We start from the raw sequence: 17,859 nt of genomic DNA on the forward strand, positions 1-17,859 counted from the left end.
AATGAAACAAGCCATTTAATTGAAGTCAGGTATCCAACACACAATTTAATGTACATGAATTTACAAACATACACACTGGTCTTAGAAAGAGTGCAGACTACTGTCCGTTTGATGGCAAGTAGCCAGAAACAAGACTTCCACAAAGTTAAAGTGTAATTGCTTCTTGCTCTTGAGTGGCGTTCCTCAGGGAAGGGAGCATTTGTTGGGCACCCTCACCCACCATCCATGGTACTTGGGAGAGCTTTCTCATCTTCCATGTGGTCACACCCTATTGCCCTTGCTGAGAAGATAGGATTAACCTACTCCACCCCGAGGAGAACAGATCTCTCTGGGAGAAAGAAACCCATCCTGACAGCAGATATGCCACCTCCCCTGATGAGAGGTGACTCTTGGAGAGACAAGATCTCCCATCCCTGGAGATACAAGATTGCACTCCTCCCATATGCCTGATGAGATAGAATTCACCCAATGCCGTTGGTTATGCCCCAGTCTCTGGCCCTTCATTACCCACCCCTAACAGCCCATCCCCTGATGGGCTCAGGTTTTGACCCTGGAGCGGTGGTGTTGGCCCTCGCTCTCGGTATTGGAGGTCAGCACACCCCTGAGCGCCCGGACGCCCAAGCTCTTCTGGAAGGTCTCGGTGGCAAAGTAGTAGCAGAGCGGGTCGAGCACGGTGTTGAGGCAGGCGAGCGGGATGGTGGCTAGGTAGGCGTTTATCAGCGTACGTTTGTCACCAGCAAGCCCCAATAGTAGTAGCACCACGTGGTAGGGCACGAAGCAGACAGCGAAGATTAGCACGTTGGCCAGTACCATGTTGCGGATCCTGCGCCAGTCCACGCAGTCCATGCGGCTGGCGGGGCTGCGCTGCAGCGCCCGGATCAGTGCCAGCGAGCAGATCACAATGGTGGTGAGTGGCACCCCGCATCCCAGCAGCAGGGTGATGGCCATTGTGGCTGGCTGTGTGATGAACTTAGGCTGCTGCTCAAAGCATGAGAAGTTGGAGGAGCAGGAGGAGGCGTTCGACATATTTTTTAGCTTGAGGTGCAGGTAGGGTGGCAGGCTGGCACCCACCACCAGCAGCCAGACCCCCACACTGTAGCAGGTGGCGCAGTTCCGCAGGCTGTTCAGTCGCGACTTCATGGGGAAGCATATGGCGACACAGCGGTCCAGACTGATGCAGGTGAGGAAGAAGATGCTGGCGTACATGTTGACCAGGAAGACTATGCCGTTGAGCTCGCAGACGAGCGGCGAGAAGTACGGGCGGGTGAAGTAGAAGGTGAAGCGCATGGGCAGTGAGATCAGCAACAGCAGGTCGGCGCATGCCAGGTTCTTCATATAGACAGTGGTCTGCGAGCGGATCTTGGTGAAGCGGAAGAAGAAGATCAGGGCCAGCGTGTTGAGCAGGAGGCCGATGATAAAGATGAAGCTGAAGGCGGCCGCATATAGTGGGTCACTCCACTTCCTGATCCCACTACAGTTGTGGTTCATCCTGGCTGGTCGGGAGGAGCTGAGGATGGAGGGATTAGAAAGGAGAGAGGAGAGTCAGCAACCGTCCCATTCCCAGGACAACTTCACACTTTCGACCCCACTTATATCCAAGTCTCAACTCCAACCCCCTCCCAATCTTCCCACCCCCAACATCAACCTCCCCCACCGCCGCCCACCTCCAAAATCTCCACCCCAACATCAACTTACCCCACCAACATCAAGCCCCTTCCAACATTTCTACCCCCAACGTCAACCTCCCTCTCCCAACCTTTCCTCCCCCACCACATCCAAATCTGCTTTTCATCTCCAAATCTCCACTCCAATATCAACCCACTCACCAACTCAAACCGCCTCCCAATCTTTCCAACCCCAACATCAATCTCCCCCACCAACTCAAACCCCCTACCATCTCCAAAATCTCCACCCCAACATCAACTTCCCACAGCAACTCCAACCCCCTCCCAATATTTCCACCCCAAAATCAACCTCCTCCCAACCTTTCCTCCCATACCACCTCCAAACTCCTCCCAACTTTTCCACCCCAACATCAACCTCCCCCACCATTTCCAACTGCCTTCCTCCTCCAAATCTTCACCCCAACATCAACTTCCCGCAGCAATTCCTACCCCCCCAACATTTCCACCCCCAACATCATCCTCCCCTACCAATTCCAACTGCCTTCCATCTCCAAATCTCCACCCGAAAATCAACTACCCCCAACAACAACCACCTTCCATCTCCAAATCTCCACCCCAACATCAACCTCCCCCCAACCAACTCCAAACCCCCAAACCTTTCCACCCCTCAACATCAACCTTCCCCACCAACTCAAACCTCCTTCCATCTCAAAATCTCCATCCCAACATCAACCTTCCCCACCAACTCCAACTCCCCTCCCAATCTTTCCACCGGCAACATCAACTCAACCTTTTTCCATCTCGAAGATCTCCACCCCAAACATCAAACTCCCACCCGGAACTACAAATTTCCCCACTCCCATCAACCCTCCCACCTCAAATCTAACCTTCCCCACACACAATTTCAACCTATCCACCCTTCACCCCTGATATACCCCCACCCCTTACAACCATCTCTAATCATCCCCCATCCAGTTCTAGTTCCAATTTCCTCCATCTCCACCCCCAGCTCTCCACAATCACCAATCCAGCCCACACCTGACCCCCACCTGTCTTGCTAGCTAATATTCAGGAGCACTTATTACCTAGCTAGCTCTCTCTCATCCTGGGCCCTACACATTGATGGAGTCTTGAAGTATGCCGGTGGCTGTACATCATTAGGAGTTTGAAGAGATTTGTATGTCACCAAAGACTGTCACAAATTTCCACAGAATTAGGATGGATAGCATTCTGATTCCTTCCCCCCTTCTTTCCAGTCCTGATAAAGGGTCTCAACCCGAAATATTGACTGTTTACTCTATTCCATAGATGCTGCCTGGCCTGCTGAGTTCCTCCAACATTTTGTGTGTGTTGCTTTGGATTTCCAGCAGCTCACGAAGGCTGCATCCATCATCAAAGGTTCCCACCATCCCCATGCCATCTTCTTGCAGTTACCATCGGACAGGGGCTATGGAAGCCCGAATTCCCACACCCGCAAAATGCTGAAGGAACTCAGCAGGTCAGACGACATCTATAGACAGGAAAAAAGTTTTTTTTCCTGGATGAAAGTTCTTTCTTGTATAATTTTCTATAATGCATGTTGTGAAGCCATTTATATGATTCAATGTGCCAGCAATGCCGCTGCAAGTATGTTTTTCACACCTTTGCACACATAGAATCAGAGAAAAGTACAGCACAGAAACAGGTCCTTCAGCCCATCTAGTTCATGCCAAACCATTTCAGCAGCCCAGTTGAAATGCCCTCCATAATCCTGCCATCCATTTTCTTAACCATATTTCTCTTAAATGTTGAAATCAAAGTCGCATGCACCACCATCTGTGCTGGCAGCTCATTCCACACTCTTACCACGCTCTGAGTAAATACATTTACCTTCATTTTCCCCTTAAACATTTCACCTTTCACCCTCAACCCATGACCTCTACCCAACCTAGGTAGAAAAAGCCTTCTTGCTCTACACCTAAGTTTGTTCAGATGACATAAATGACTTTGCTTTTGATTTCTCCCACCATGAGCAACTCACTAACCAGTGACCATGCTCATGCCAGGCTCCTCCTACCGACCCAGTGGCAGCACATAGGCAAGAGTCTCTCGAGAGTCATTGCATACTCAGGTGGGAGTGGGAGCGAAAAAGGATGAGAGGAGATAACAGAGGGCAGGCATCACTGAAGTATCCACACCCTGCAGGAAGGCAGGCGGGGTGTAACTTAGGAGGTAATGATCATAATATGATATAATTCTCCCTGCAATTTGAGAGGGAGAAGATAAAGTTAGATATATCAATATTACAATGAAGAGAATTACAGTGGCATGAGAGAGGAGTTAATTGGAAAGGGACACTAACAAGTATGATGTCAGAGCAACAATGCTGGAGTTTCTGGAAGCAATTCAGAAGACACAGGACAGATAGAGCCCAAAGAAGAAGTACTCTAAAGGCAGGATGACCCAGCCATGGCTGACAAAGGAAGTCAAAGCCAACATAAAAGCAAAAGAGGTCCATCATCAAAGACCCTCACCACTGTTCTTTTCTCACTGCTGTCATCAGGTGGAAGGTACAAGTGTCTCAGGTTCAACAACAGTTGTTGTTTCATGTGGTAGGTGTTTTTCTCTTCACACTTATAATTGTTTTTTTGTCATGACGTGTGGCCCGGGTGGGACAGAGGTGAATCTGTCCGTTTGGGCGCTGGGGTTGGATCGATCTTCATCTGGCATCTCGTCCACAGCTATTCCAACATGGGTGGCCCTGAGATGGTATCGCCTGATGGAGCCCTTGAAGCACACAAGCCTCCACATCACATCAATGTGTTGATTCAGTTCACGGAGGTCAATAACAGTTACCACCCCTCAACCATCAGGCTTTTGAACAAAAAGGGGATAACTACACTCGTTTAAGGACTCTTTTATCCTATTATTTCATTCTCAAACTTTATGGCTATTTATTTATTTTCTGCACTTGCACAGTTCATTTACAGTTATGTTTGTGATGTTTACAGTTTACAGATCCTGTTTACAGTTCCTGCTCTATAGATTTACTAAGTATGCCTGCAGAGAAAGAATCTCAGGGTTGTATGTGGTGACATGTATGTGCTCTGATAATAAATTTTGATAGCAAAATTAGTGGGAAGTTAGAGGATTGGGAAACTTTTAAAAGCCAATAGAAAGCAACTTGTGGATGACACCAAGATTGGGGCAGTAGTGGACAGTGAGGAAGGCTATCACGGCTTTCAGTGGGATCTGCATCAGCTGGAAAAGTGGGCTGAAAAATGGCAGATGGAATTTAATGCAGACAATTGCGAGGTTTTGCACTTCGGTAGAACCAACCGGGGTAGGTCTTACACAGTGAACGGTAGGGCATTGAGGAGTGTGGTAGAACAAAGGGATTGGGAATACAGATCCATAATTCATTAGAAGTGGTGTCACAGGTAGACAGGGTTGTAAAGAAAGCTTTTGGTACATTGGCCTTCATAAATCAAAATACTGAGTATAGGAGATTGGATGTTATGTTGAAGTTATATATGATGAGATGTTATGTTGAAGTTATATGTGATTTTGGGGAGGCCTAATTTGGAGTATTGTGTGCAGTTTTGGTCACCTACCTACAGGAAAGATGTAAACAAGGTTGAAAGAGTACAGGGAAAATTTGTTACCGGGCCTGGAGGTCCTGACTTATCAGGAAAGATTGAATAGGTTAGGATTATATTATTTAGAGCGTAGAAGATTGAGAGGAGATTTGACAGAGGTATACAAAATTATGAGGGGAATAGACAGGGTAAATGCAAGCAAGTTTTTTCCACTGAGGTTGGGTGGGACTTTACAAGCAAAGTCATGGGTTAAGGGTGAAAGGTGAGAAATTTAAGGGGATCATGAGGGGAAACCTTCACTCAGAGGGCTGTGAGAGTGTGGAATGAGCTGCCAGCACAAGTGACGCACGCAAGCTCAATTTTCAAAGTTTAAGAGAAGTTTGGACAGGTACATGGATAGTAGGGATATGGGGGGGGGCAGGTCGATGGGAGTAGCCAGTTTAAATGGTTTCAACAAGGACTAGATGGGCTGAAGGGCCTGTTTCTGTGCTGTACTTCTCTATGGGGGAGGGGGGAACGTCTCTATGACTCTAACTAAAAAAATCACGGGGAGGGAAGATGAAATATGAAGATAATCTCACTAACAAATCAAAGAGGATGTAGAAAGTTTCTTCAAATATATAAAGAGTAAGAGAGGCGAGAATGGATATTGGACCACTGGAGAGGTAGTAATTGGGGATTGGTAGGCAAGCTGAATAAGTGTTTTGCATCAGTCTTCATCTGGTAGTTGAATGTGTCAGGGGACAGAGGTGCTTGGGAAACTGAAAGGTCTGAAGGTAGGTAAGTCACCTGGACCAGATGGTGTACACCCCAGGGTTCTGAATGAGGTAGCTGAAGAGATTGTGGAGGCATTAGTAACAATCTCCCAAGAATCATTGGGTTCTGGCATGATTCCAGAGGACTGGAAAATTGCAAATTTCACTCCACTCTTCAAACAGAGAGGGAGGCAGAAGAAAGGAAATTATTGGCCAGTTAGCCTGACCTCAGTGGTTGGGAAGATGTTGGAGTTGATTGTTAAGGATGTGCTTTTGGGGTAGTAAGAGTCACATGATAAAATAGGCCATTGTCAACATGGTTTCCTTAAGGGAAAGTCTTGCTAGACAAATCTGTTGGAATTCTTTGAGAAAATAACAAGCAGGATAGATAAAGGAGAATCGATGGATGTTGTGTACTTGGATTTTCATAAGGTCTTTAATAAGGTTCTGCACATGAGGCTTAACAAGATAAGAGCTCATGGTACTACAGATAAGATACTAGCATGAATAGAGCATTGGCTGATTGCTAAGTGGCAAAGAGTGGGACTAAAGGGAGCCTTTTGGGATTGGCTTCCAGTGACCGGTGGTGTTCCGCAGGAGTTGGTGTTGTGACCACTTCTCTTTGCATTGTATATCCATGATTTGGATGATAGAATTGATGGCTTTGTGGTCAAGTTTGCAGAATATACAAAGATAGGTTGAGGGGCAGGTGTAGTGTTGAGGATACAGGGAGGCTGCAGAACGGCATGGACAGTTTAGGAAATTGGGCAAAAAAGCGGCAAATGTCATAAAGAGTTGGGACGTACAGTCGGCCCTCCGTATCCACGGGGGTTTGGTTCCGGGACCCCCCGCGGATACCAAATTCCACGGATGCTCAAGTCCTGTATATAAAATGGCGTAGTATTTGCATATAACCTACGCACATCCTCCTGTATACTTTAAATCATTTCTGGATTACTTATAATACCTGATACAATGTAAATGCTGTGTAAATAGTTATACTGTATTGTTTAGGGAATAATGACAAGAAAAAAGTCTATATCTGTTCAGTACAGACACAACCATCGTAGCCCTTCTGGGAATGCTGATGCGGCCTCGGCATCAGCTGATGTCGATTCTCCCGTGATCTTTATGTTCTTGAGGCTGTAGTGCTTTACATAGCTAGCCAGCCACCCCTTACTGGCCTTAAACTCCTTCCTCTCGCTCACAACACAAGTAGCCAACAAACAAGATGCGAGGCGAACAATGCTCAAACGAGTAATGCTTTTAATTATCTCTAGATTACAGTACTTATAATACCTAATACAATGGAACTGCTATGTAAATAGTTGTTACACTGTTTTGTTTAGGGAATAAGGATGCTTTGGAGGAGGCTCAATAGTACTAATGTCAGGATCTGTGCTCAAACAACGAGTACTGGAGAGAGAACTTCTGGGTTTTTTTCCCATCCCAAACCGCGGTTGGTTGAATCCGCAGATGCGGAACCTGTGGATACAGAGGGCCGACTGTATATGGTCATGCATTTTGGCAGAAGGAGTAAAGGTGCGGACTATTTTCTAAATGAGGAGAAAATTCTAACATCGGAGGTACCAAGGGACTTCATGAGTTTTCATGTTTAACTTACTGTTCATGTTTAGATGGTGGTGAGGTAGGCAAATGCAATGTTAACATTCACTTTGAGAGGACTAGAATCCTATATAAAAGCAAGGATGTAATGCCGAGCCTTTATAAGGCACTGGTGAGGCCTCCCTTGGTTTACTATGAGCAGTTTTGCACCCCTTGTTTAAGAAAGGATGTGCTGACATTGGAGGGTTTAAAGGAGGTTCACGAAAATGATTCTGGGAATGATGTTGATTGTTCACTCTTTTCCATAAATGCTGTCTGGCCTGCTGAGTTCCTCCAGCATTTTGGGTGTGTTGCTTAGATTTCCAGCATCTGCAAATTTTGTCATGTCCGGGAATGAAAGGCTTAACATATGAGGAGCGGTTGATGGGTCTTTTATTCAACGGAGAACGGAGTTTAGAAGAACGAGGGTGGATTTCATTGAAATCCTGTCGGATGTTGAAGGGCCTTGACAGAGCAGATGTGGAGAGGTGGTGCCTCAGGAAGATGGAAAGAACCCTCACTATCCGGGACGTATCCTCTTCTCATTATTACCATTAAGGTAAAGATACAGGAGGCTGAAGACCCACACTCAATGAATTAAGGAACAGATTTATAAATGGTCCATGAATCAATCTATGAGCACTGTACTGCTGCCACAAAAGGACATGTGTCACGATGTGTGGCAGTGATAAACTCATTGTGGAACTGGCAGTCCCAGAGGTCAGAGGAGGCAAAGAGTGAGAACTCAAATGTGAAGGAGCAACGTGTCCCTTCAGCGTCTGGGTCGCTGACAGGCTCCAAGAGAAGTTGTCCAGTTGAGCAACATAGTGGAGAAACTGTGGTCTCCCTTTCATTACAAGCAGAGTCTCAAGGAAAGTTGAAGCAACCAGTACTAGCATGGTGTCATTGACTAAACTGGTTTTGCATTGCAATTTATGGCCGTATTTTGCACTGAGTTTGCGGGTGGAAGGATGACTCGGAGAGGCTGCAGGAGCATGAGACTCGACAGCTGACCCATGCAGCATGAGATGCTGTGGTGGAGCAGAGGCCATCCATGAGTGTGAATGCAGTTTGTTCCCAGACAGGTTCAGCTGCGCTTTCAATTGGGAAGTGTTTAGGGTCAGCAGATCAGCCCTGGTGTCTACAACTGGGAGCCCTTCAGGCAGTGGTGACGATTGCAAATACTGTCCTGTGACAGGTCACACTTTGGTGCTCTGTTCCCCAAAGGAAGCAGCAGTAGTGTTTTTAGTGGCCGTCAGAGCCCAGGTTGTTGATGGTTCCGATTATTGCAAAGTGATCTACACTTCCTCTGTCAGAAACAGAAACAGACAATAAACACGGGCTGGAGAAAAGACTATGATAAAGGCACCAGTGCGTTGACACTTGGACTGATTCAACAACAGGCAGTACAGTAATGAGTCACAGGGCTCAACTGAGCAAGCTCAGTCAAAGAGAGTACCAGAATGGACGGGAGCAGAGGAGCTCTGCAACAGCCTGTAACAACAAAAACAACTGCTGACAAACCTGCAGCAAGCAATTACTTCAAGTAAATGAGATGGGAAACTTCTCTTTACAGGAAGTGGTTACTTGTCCAACACATAATTTGGATATTTGTCATAGTCACAGAAAAGTAAAACACAGAAACAAGCCCTTCGGTCCATCTTGTCTATGCCAATCCATTTAATCTGCCTACTCCCATTAACCTAGATTGGAACCATACCCCTACCATCCATGTACCTATCCAAACTTCTCTTAAACATTGAAATCAAAATCACATGCACTGGCAGCTCATTCCACACTCTCATGGTCCTCTGAGTGAAGAGGTTTCCTCTCATGTTCCCCTTAACTTTTCACTATCACCTTTAACCAATGACATCTAGTTGCAGTTCCACCCACCCTCAGTGGAAAAAAGCCTGCAGGCATTTACCCTCTCTATACCCCTCATAATTTTCTATACCTCCATCAAATCTCCTCTCAATCTTCTACATTGCAAGGAATAAAGTTCTAACCTATAAATAACAGAAAATCTGCAGATGCTGGAAATCTGAGCAACACGCATAAAATGCTGGAGGAACTCAGCAGGCCGGGCAATGTCTATGGAAAAAAAGTTCAGTCGATGTTTTGGGCTGAAAGCCTTCAGTCCTGCCGAAGTCCTAACCTATTCAATCTTCCCTTGCATCTCAGGTCCTCCGGTCACCATACAGAATGTGGTCACCTGTCCTGTGCAGGAAGTGGTCACCTCTAGTGTACAGGAATTAGACACCTGTTCTGTGCCGGAATCAGATACCTGTCCTGTGCAGAGTGGTCACCTAACCTTATAGAATCGGACACCTGTCCTGAACAGAATCGGCACCTGTCCTGTACAGGGAGTGGGCACACGCCCCATACAGGAATCAGCCAGCTCTCCTATAATTTTGCGGCCTTCACGTACCTTTCTTTCCTTAGCATGTCCTGCCGGCCCAAGCACATTTACAACGGGAACTGTTGGTACAGAGAGATGCACAGGACAGATCTCACATCCAGTCACCTAGATATCATGACCAGCCCACACGGGATATAGACCCTGTGGGAATTTACCTGTTTCCTTGCTGCAAGCGCTGTGACCTAGCTGTCAGCCATGCTCACAAGCCGACAGGTATGTTCCAACCTGTGGCTCAAGGAGATAAGGAGACACAGAGTGGGGCCAGTGAGATTGCTCCCTATGGTCCCAACAGACTGAACACTGTACTCAACTACTCGGACACTATACTATAACTTAACAACACAGTTTTACTAGGGCCAGACTGATTCTCAATGATCCATGGATGAATTAGTATAATCACTGGTAATGTGCACTCACAAGCCTTTCCCTCAGTGACCACCGTTCATCGAATCCACTTGCAATGATCTCAGATGGCGCTGGTGGAGCACAGTGACGACTTGTTGACAGCAAACACAACTATTAAATACTTTATTAATCACACTTTTTCTCAGAAATAATTACTGCAATCAATAGCCCGTAACTTCCCTTTCGGAGCCGAGCTTTTGGACCGCCTGTACGACCTGGCATTTTTGCGGAGTGAACTGAAATTCTGAAGGTGCAAGATGGTTGCGGGCAAGGGGTGTATGGGTCATATTGAGGTGGTGGGGGCCCAGGCCTGAGAGTAGGGAATGAGCTGATATCTGGCCACAGAGGCCATTCAAAGAGGCAGAACCAAGGTGAGGCGAGCCGGAAGGGTCCAGGCCTGAGGGTGGGGAATGAGCCAGAGTGGACCTGAAGCGACGGATCCGAGGCGAGGCTGAGTTGAGGCGACATGTCCTGGGCCTGAGAGCAAGGAACAAGCCAATGTTTTTCCGACTTAAGTACCAAGCTGAATTGGAAAGGTTGGGTACAGGCTGAAGTGAGGTGACGGGGCCTGGGCCCAAGACTGTATTAAAGCAGCAGGGCCCAGTTCCGAGAGCGAGGACTGTTTGGCCAGTTTAAGCACCAGGCCAGATTGAAAAGGCCAGGGAGTCGGGATCAGAGGCAAGGTACAGGCCAACGTGCAGCTCACTGCTTACGAGGTATACTCTGTACTAGACCGAGGCTGTGGCCTGCAACTAATAGGCTCCTGGATCGGCTGCAGTGATGACTAGCTTTGTGGCTGTGAACTCACTTTCGTGAGCTTCAGTTCTGTATGTTACTTGCATATTTTTATCGTTCGCATAATTTGTTTTTTCTGCACATTGGGTGTTTGACGGCCTTCTTTTAAAGGCTTCTGTTGGGTTTCTTTGTTTTGTGGCTGCCTGTTAGGAGGGTAATTTCAAGGTTATATATCGTACACATACTCTGATAATAAATGTACTCTTAACTTTGAATGATGGGATACAGACAGTGCCCTGAATGAAGGGGTGGGGGTGCTGGTTGCATCAACCATTGTCTGGTGTGATTTGGAAAGTATCTTCAAGTCAGACCTTGCCAACATCCAAGGGAGCTGCAGGTAGGGCTGGTTACAGGTTCACTGGTGTGAGCTGGTGTGTAACAGTCACTGGTGTGACTGTTAATTTCCCTCCAAAGAAGCTGTCTGACCTGCTGAGCCCCTTCAGTATTTTGTGCATGTTAGTCTGTAAATTTAAGTTTTGGTTTCTTAATTCTCAGAGCCACTAGAGACTACAGACACCGGAATATGAAGCCACAAGCAGCCTGCAGATGGTGTCTGCCCCTTAACTCCATCGCTCTGTGTTATTCTCACCAGCATTTCTTTTTGCACTGCCTGAGAAGGCCCCACAGCGTTTGTACCTTGCTGCTTGCTGCTGTATTACTGTGTATATTTGTGGTTTGATGTTTTATATTCTGTGTTTTTCCCTCGTTTTTTGACATTAGTACAATTTGATCTTTACTTGTTGCATGTTGGGCATTTGATGCTTTTCTTTGAATAGGTTCCATGGTGTTTTTTTGTTTCATGGCTGTCTGTGGGAAGACAAATCTCTGGGTTGTATACTGCATACATACAGTGCCTATAAAAAGTATTCGCACCCCCTTGGAAGTTTTTACGTTTTATTGTTTTACAACATTGAATCACAGTGAATATAATTTGACTTTTGTTTGACAATAATCAACAGAAAAAAAAACTCTTTTGTGTCTCTACAGAGTGATTAAAATTAATTACAAATATAAAACACAAAATAATTGATTGCTTAAGTATTCACCCCCTTTAATATGACACAACAAATCATCACTGGTGCAGCCAATTGGTTTTAGAAGTCACATAATTAGTTAATTGGAGATCACTTGTGTGCGGTCAAGGTGTTTCAATTGATTGTAATGAAAATACACCTATATCTGGAAGGTCCAAGTGCTGGTGAGTTGGTGTCTTGGCAAAAATTACACCATGAAGACAAAAGAACACTCCAAGCAACTCCACAAAAAGTTATTGAAAAGCACAAGTCACGAGATGGTTACAAGAAAATTTCCAAGTCACTTGGAATACAGTTAAGTCAATCATTAAGAAATGGAAGGAGTGTGATACAGCTGTAAATCTGCCTAGCGGAGGCTGTCCTCTAGGACTGAGTGATCATGTAAGGGAGGGACTAGTGAGGGAGGTCATCAAGAGACCTATGACAACTCTGTTGGAGTTTTAAGCTTCAGTGGCTGATATGGGAGAGACTGCACATACAACAACTGTTGCCCAGGTGCTTCGCCAGTTGCAGCTTTATGGGAGAGTGACAGAGAGAAAGCCACTGAAAGAAACTCACATGAAATCTTGGCTCGAGTCTGTGGGACACTCTGAAGTCAGTTGGAAGAAGGTTCTATTTGAGCTTGTTGGCCATCAGACTAACTGCTTTATTTGGCATAAGCCAAATACCGCACATCAAAATACACCATCTACCGAGAAGCATGATGTGGCTGCATCATGTGATGGGGATGCTTCACTGCAGTCGGTCCCGGAAGGCTTGTGAAGGTAGAGGGTGAAATGAATGCAGCAAAATACAAGGAAACCCTGGAGGAAAACCTGATGCAGTTTGCAAGAAACTGCAACTTGGGAGAAGATTTATTTTCCAGGAAGACAATGACCCCAAGCATAAAGCAAAAGCTATATAGGAATGGCTTAAAAAGTTAATGTCCTGGAGTGGCCAAGCCAGAGTCCAGACCTCAAAACAATTGAGAATTTGTGGCTGGACTTGGAAAAAGGCTAATCACTCACAATCCCCATGCAATCTGACAGAGCTTCAGAAGTTTTGTGAAGAAGGTGGAAAAATTGCACTGTCCAGATGTGCAAAGCTGATAGAGACCTATCCACACAGACTCAAGGCTGTAATTGCTGCCAAAGGTGCATCTACTAAATACTGGCTTCCAGGGGGTGAATAATTATGCAATCAATTATTTTGTGTTTAATAATTGTAATAAATTTTGACCCAATTTGTAGAAACTTGCTTTCATTTTGACTTGGAAAAAGTCTTTTCTGTTGATCAGTTTCAAAAAGTCAAATTAAATCCACAGTGATTCATTGTAATCAAACGATCAAACATGAAAACTTCTGGGGGGGGGGTGGTGTGGGGTGAATACTTTTTATAGGCACTGTACGTTGATAAATAAATCTACTTTGAATTTATTTCAGCCTGGTATGCTAGCAGCTGATCAGAATCTAGATGTTTTGCCCTACTTGTGGGCCTTGACTCACTATGTCACTGGAATGGTTTCAGGTTGAACTCAGAAGGGAGATGAGTGACACCGACTGATTCCAGCCATCTTCCCTGAGACGAGACTCTTGCATCTTCTCAGAAAGGTATTTATAGAGTTGGCACTTCAGACTCGCATTATTAGAAAATGCATAGCTGTGATGCAAGGAAATATAACAGTGTTATTTGAGTATGACCACATGTTGATGTCAGGTCAGAATGGGAGTTAGGTGTGAATGAATGTGGCTGGTGAGAATACAATGCTATGCTTGTGAAAGCAGACCTCACTGGGGCCCTGAGAGAGATGAAGCAAAGTTGGATATATCCATGTGATGCAAGGAGAACATGTAAATCATCTGTGAGGGAGGAGGGAAAAAGGAAATGTACACACAGTGGCCACTTCGTTATACCATAAGATGCAGGAGCACAATTACGCCAATCGGCTCGTCGAATCTCCTGCACCGCTTCATCATGGCTCATTTATTAACCCTTTCAACTCTGTTCATCTGCCTTGATGCCCCAACTAATCAAGAACTTTTCACCTCTGCTTCAAATATACCCAGTGACTTAACCTCCACAGTCATCCCAGCAATGAATTCCACAGGTCACCACCCTCTGGCTAAACAAATTCCTCCTCATCTCTGCCTCTAGTCTGAGGATGTGCCCTCGAGTCCTAGACTTACCCACTACAGGAAACATTTGCTCTACATCCACTCTGGACCTTTCGATATTTGATAGGTTTCAATGAGGTTCTTCTGAACTTCAGCAAATACAGGCCCAGAGCCATCAAACACTTCTCAGTGCCAGCCCTGTCATTCCCAAGATCATCCTCGTGAATATCCTCTGGGCCATCTCCAACACTGTACATCTTTCCTCAGATAAGGGGCCCAAAACTGCTCACAATACTCCATGTGAGGCCTCATCAGTGCCTTATAAAGCCTCAACATTACACCTTTGCCTTTATATTCTAGTCCTCTCAAAATTGAATCTTGACATTGCCTTTGCTTTCCTCACTACCAACTCAGTCTGTAAACTAACCTTTAGGGAGTTCTTGGAAAATAGTCCGTGATTTTATTTCTTCTACCAAAGTGCATGCCATACATTTCCCAAAGTGTATCCGTTTAAGTCCTTCTGTAGTCTCTCTGCTTCCTCAATATTACCCACCACTCCACCTATCTTCATATCGTCTGCAAACTTTGCCACAAGACCATCAATTCCAAACCATTGGCATAAGATGTTCAAAGAATCGATCCCAACACAAACCCCAGTGGAACACCACTATTCAACAGCAGCCAACCAGAAAAGGATTTCAGTTTTCAAAGCACTTTCTCCTTAGTAATAGCTACAACACTCAGTTCTGCTCCATGACACTTTCTCATTTCTGGCATACTGCTAGTATCTTACATAGTGAAGACTGATGTGAAATATTTATTAAATTCCCCCATTATTCCTATATATATTCATTCTATATATTAATTTCCCACTAACTTTTGCTATATTCTATCCCCTCTCTTTTGCTTTTATGCTGTTGTTGACTTCTCTTGTTAGCCATGGATACTTCATCTTCCTGTTAGACCATAAGATACAGAACAGAATTAGGCCATCTGGCCCATCGAGTCTGCTCTGTCATTTCATCATGGCTGATCCATTTGTCTCTCTGTCCCAATCTCCTGCTTTCTCCCTGTAACCCTCATGACCTGAATAATCAAGAATCTATCAACTTCTGCCTTATATATGCCTAATGACTTGGCCTCCACAGCCACCTGTAGCAATGAATTCCATAGATCCACTACTCCCTGGCTAAAAAACAAAACCCTCCCTCATATCCATTCTAAAAGGACGACCCCTCTGTTCTGAGGCTGAGTCCCCTGGACACAGACTCCCCCACCATAGGAATCATCCTCTCCACATCCACTCCATCAGGGCAATTCAACATTTGATAGGGTTCAATGAGATCTATCCTAATCTTTGGGATGTATCTATCCTGCTCCTTCTGAATTGCCCCCTAGAAATTCCAGCCATTGCAGTTCTGCCGTTATCCCTGCTAGTATGCCCTTATGCCCTTCCAATAAACTTTGCCCAGCTCTTCTCTCATGCTTCTGTAATTTCCTTTACTCCACTGTAATACTGATACATCTGACTTTATCTTCCTTCCCCACCCCGCCTCAGACTGCAGTGTGAATCCTCTTCATATTGTGGTCACTGCTCCCTAAGGGTTCCTTTACCTTAAGCTCCCTAAACAAATTTGGTTCATTACACAGCACCAAATCCAGAATTGCCTTTTCCCTAGTGAACTCAACCACAGGCTTTTCTAAAGCTGCATCACATTGGCTTTCTACAAATTCCTTCTCTTGGGATTTAGGACAAGCCAGGTTTTCCCACTCTATCTGCATACTGAAATTCCCCATGATTATCGCAACATTGCCCTTTTTACATGCCTTTTCGCTCCCCCATTGTAATTTGTATCCCACATCCTGGCTACTGTTGGAAGTCAGTATACCCCATCAGGGTCTTTTTACCCTTGCAGTTTCTTAACTCTACCCCAAGGATTCTATATTTTCTGATCCTATGTCCTCCTGTACCTAATAAAGTGGCCACGGAGTGTATATTTGTGATCTTCTAGAACATCCACCTCAAGGTTCAATAGGTTGTGCATCCAGAGATGCTCTTCTGCACACCAGTGTTGTAAATTGTGGTTACTTGAGTTACTGTCACCTCCTTGTCAGTCTGATCCAGTCTGGCCATTCTACTCTGACCTCTCTCATTAACAGAGAGTTTTCTCCCACAGAGCCATTGCTCGCTGGATTTGTTTTTTGTTTGGTTTTCGTACCCTTCTCTGTAAGCTCTAGGAACTGTTGTGTATGAAAATCGCAGGAGGTAAAGGTCACAGACTGATGGACCGGGGTGGGGGGTGAGGGTGGGATGGGGGATGAAAATGACAGGGGATTGGTAAGTTCAGGGTCACCCCTGTGACTTAGGCGATTGTTCCACAAAGCAATCAAACCAATGGTGAAGCTGTATCTGGAATGCTACATGCAGTTCTGTTCTCCTTACTTCTGGGAAGATATACTGGTTTTGGAGGAGGTTCAGAAGAATGATTCCAGAAATTCCGGAGAGGTGGTTAGGTTATGAGGAAAAATTGTGTCCACCTTGGACTACACTCGCTAGGGAAATAGATTTAAGGCAGAGAAAAAAGCGCTTTTCCCAGAGAGTAGTGAATCTGTAGAATTCTCTACCCAGGGAAGCCATAGAATCTAGTCATTAAATATATTTAAGACAGAGTTTGATAGATTTTTGTTAGCAAGGAAATTAAGGATTATAGGCTAAATCTGAGTCCAGATCAGCCGTGATCTTATTAATTGGTGGAGCAGGCTTGGCAGGGTAGATGACCGTTTGCTGCTCTTATTTAACCTGTGTTTGGTTTATCTGGTGTTGAGGAAGCCACACTGCAAGCAATGAGTGCAGGACACTAGATTGGAAGAAGTGGACCACTGCTTCCCTTGGAGAGGCAGTTTGGATCATGGGATGGTGGGGAGCCGGGCTTCCCAACTTTTTTAATGTGATGAACCCCTACCAATAATCAAGGGATCCATGGACCCCCTGGTGGGGTGGGAAGAAGTGAAGGGACGGGGATTGCATCACCTGTGGTTGTTCAGGGAAGTTCTCAGAGAAGGCGGTGATTGGTAGGAAAGAAGGAGTGGACCAGGTGAAGTGAATGGTCCCCCTGAAATGCTGAAAAGGGAGGACAGGGGAAGATGTATCCAGCAGTAGATCTTTGTTGGAGCTGATGTAGTGATGAAGGATGGGTGGGTAACCAACTGTGCCTTGCTCCTGGGGCATTTTGGGGGGGGGGGGTGGTAGGAAATGCAGGGGTTACCAGTGACCATCATGTTCTGCCAACTGGACTACATTGCAATGCAGATCTAACGCCATTGCCAAACATATTGGCTTCTTATACGTTGTGGTCAGATCCGAATGGGTTTACAGCACACAGGTTTGGCCGTAAATAGGAAAGGACAGTTCGTGCTTGGAAAAGGGTAGGAACGGTGCATGGGATGATTCCAGGGTGTGTGAACAGAGGTGAGCACTTTGAGTTTATACACATTGGCATCTGATGAGTGATCCTATTGAAACAGAGAGGGAGAGCTAATAGAGGTG

At 45.6% G+C, this 17,859-nt stretch overlaps 1 protein-coding gene across 2 annotated transcripts in view; it reads right to left on the reverse strand.

The window, feature by feature from the left end:
* LOC140197274 (lysophosphatidic acid receptor 6) overlaps positions 1 to 17,859 on the reverse strand; it is a 28,555-nt gene continuing 10,696 nt past the window's right edge. The window contains exon 2 of one of the 2 annotated variants that reach the window (XM_072257197.1): positions 1 to 1,508. In XM_072257197.1, the coding sequence (XP_072113298.1) occupies positions 538 to 1,508 (971 nt within the window). In that variant the 3' untranslated portion in view covers positions 1 to 537. The remainder of the gene's footprint in view (positions 1,509 to 17,859) is intronic. The other variant, XM_072257196.1, reaches the window with a different exon arrangement.

Source organism: Mobula birostris, chromosome 5 (assembly GCF_030028105.1).
Source record: "Mobula birostris isolate sMobBir1 chromosome 5, sMobBir1.hap1, whole genome shotgun sequence".
In the NCBI taxonomy this organism is placed as follows: domain Eukaryota; kingdom Metazoa; phylum Chordata; class Chondrichthyes; order Myliobatiformes; family Myliobatidae; genus Mobula; species Mobula birostris.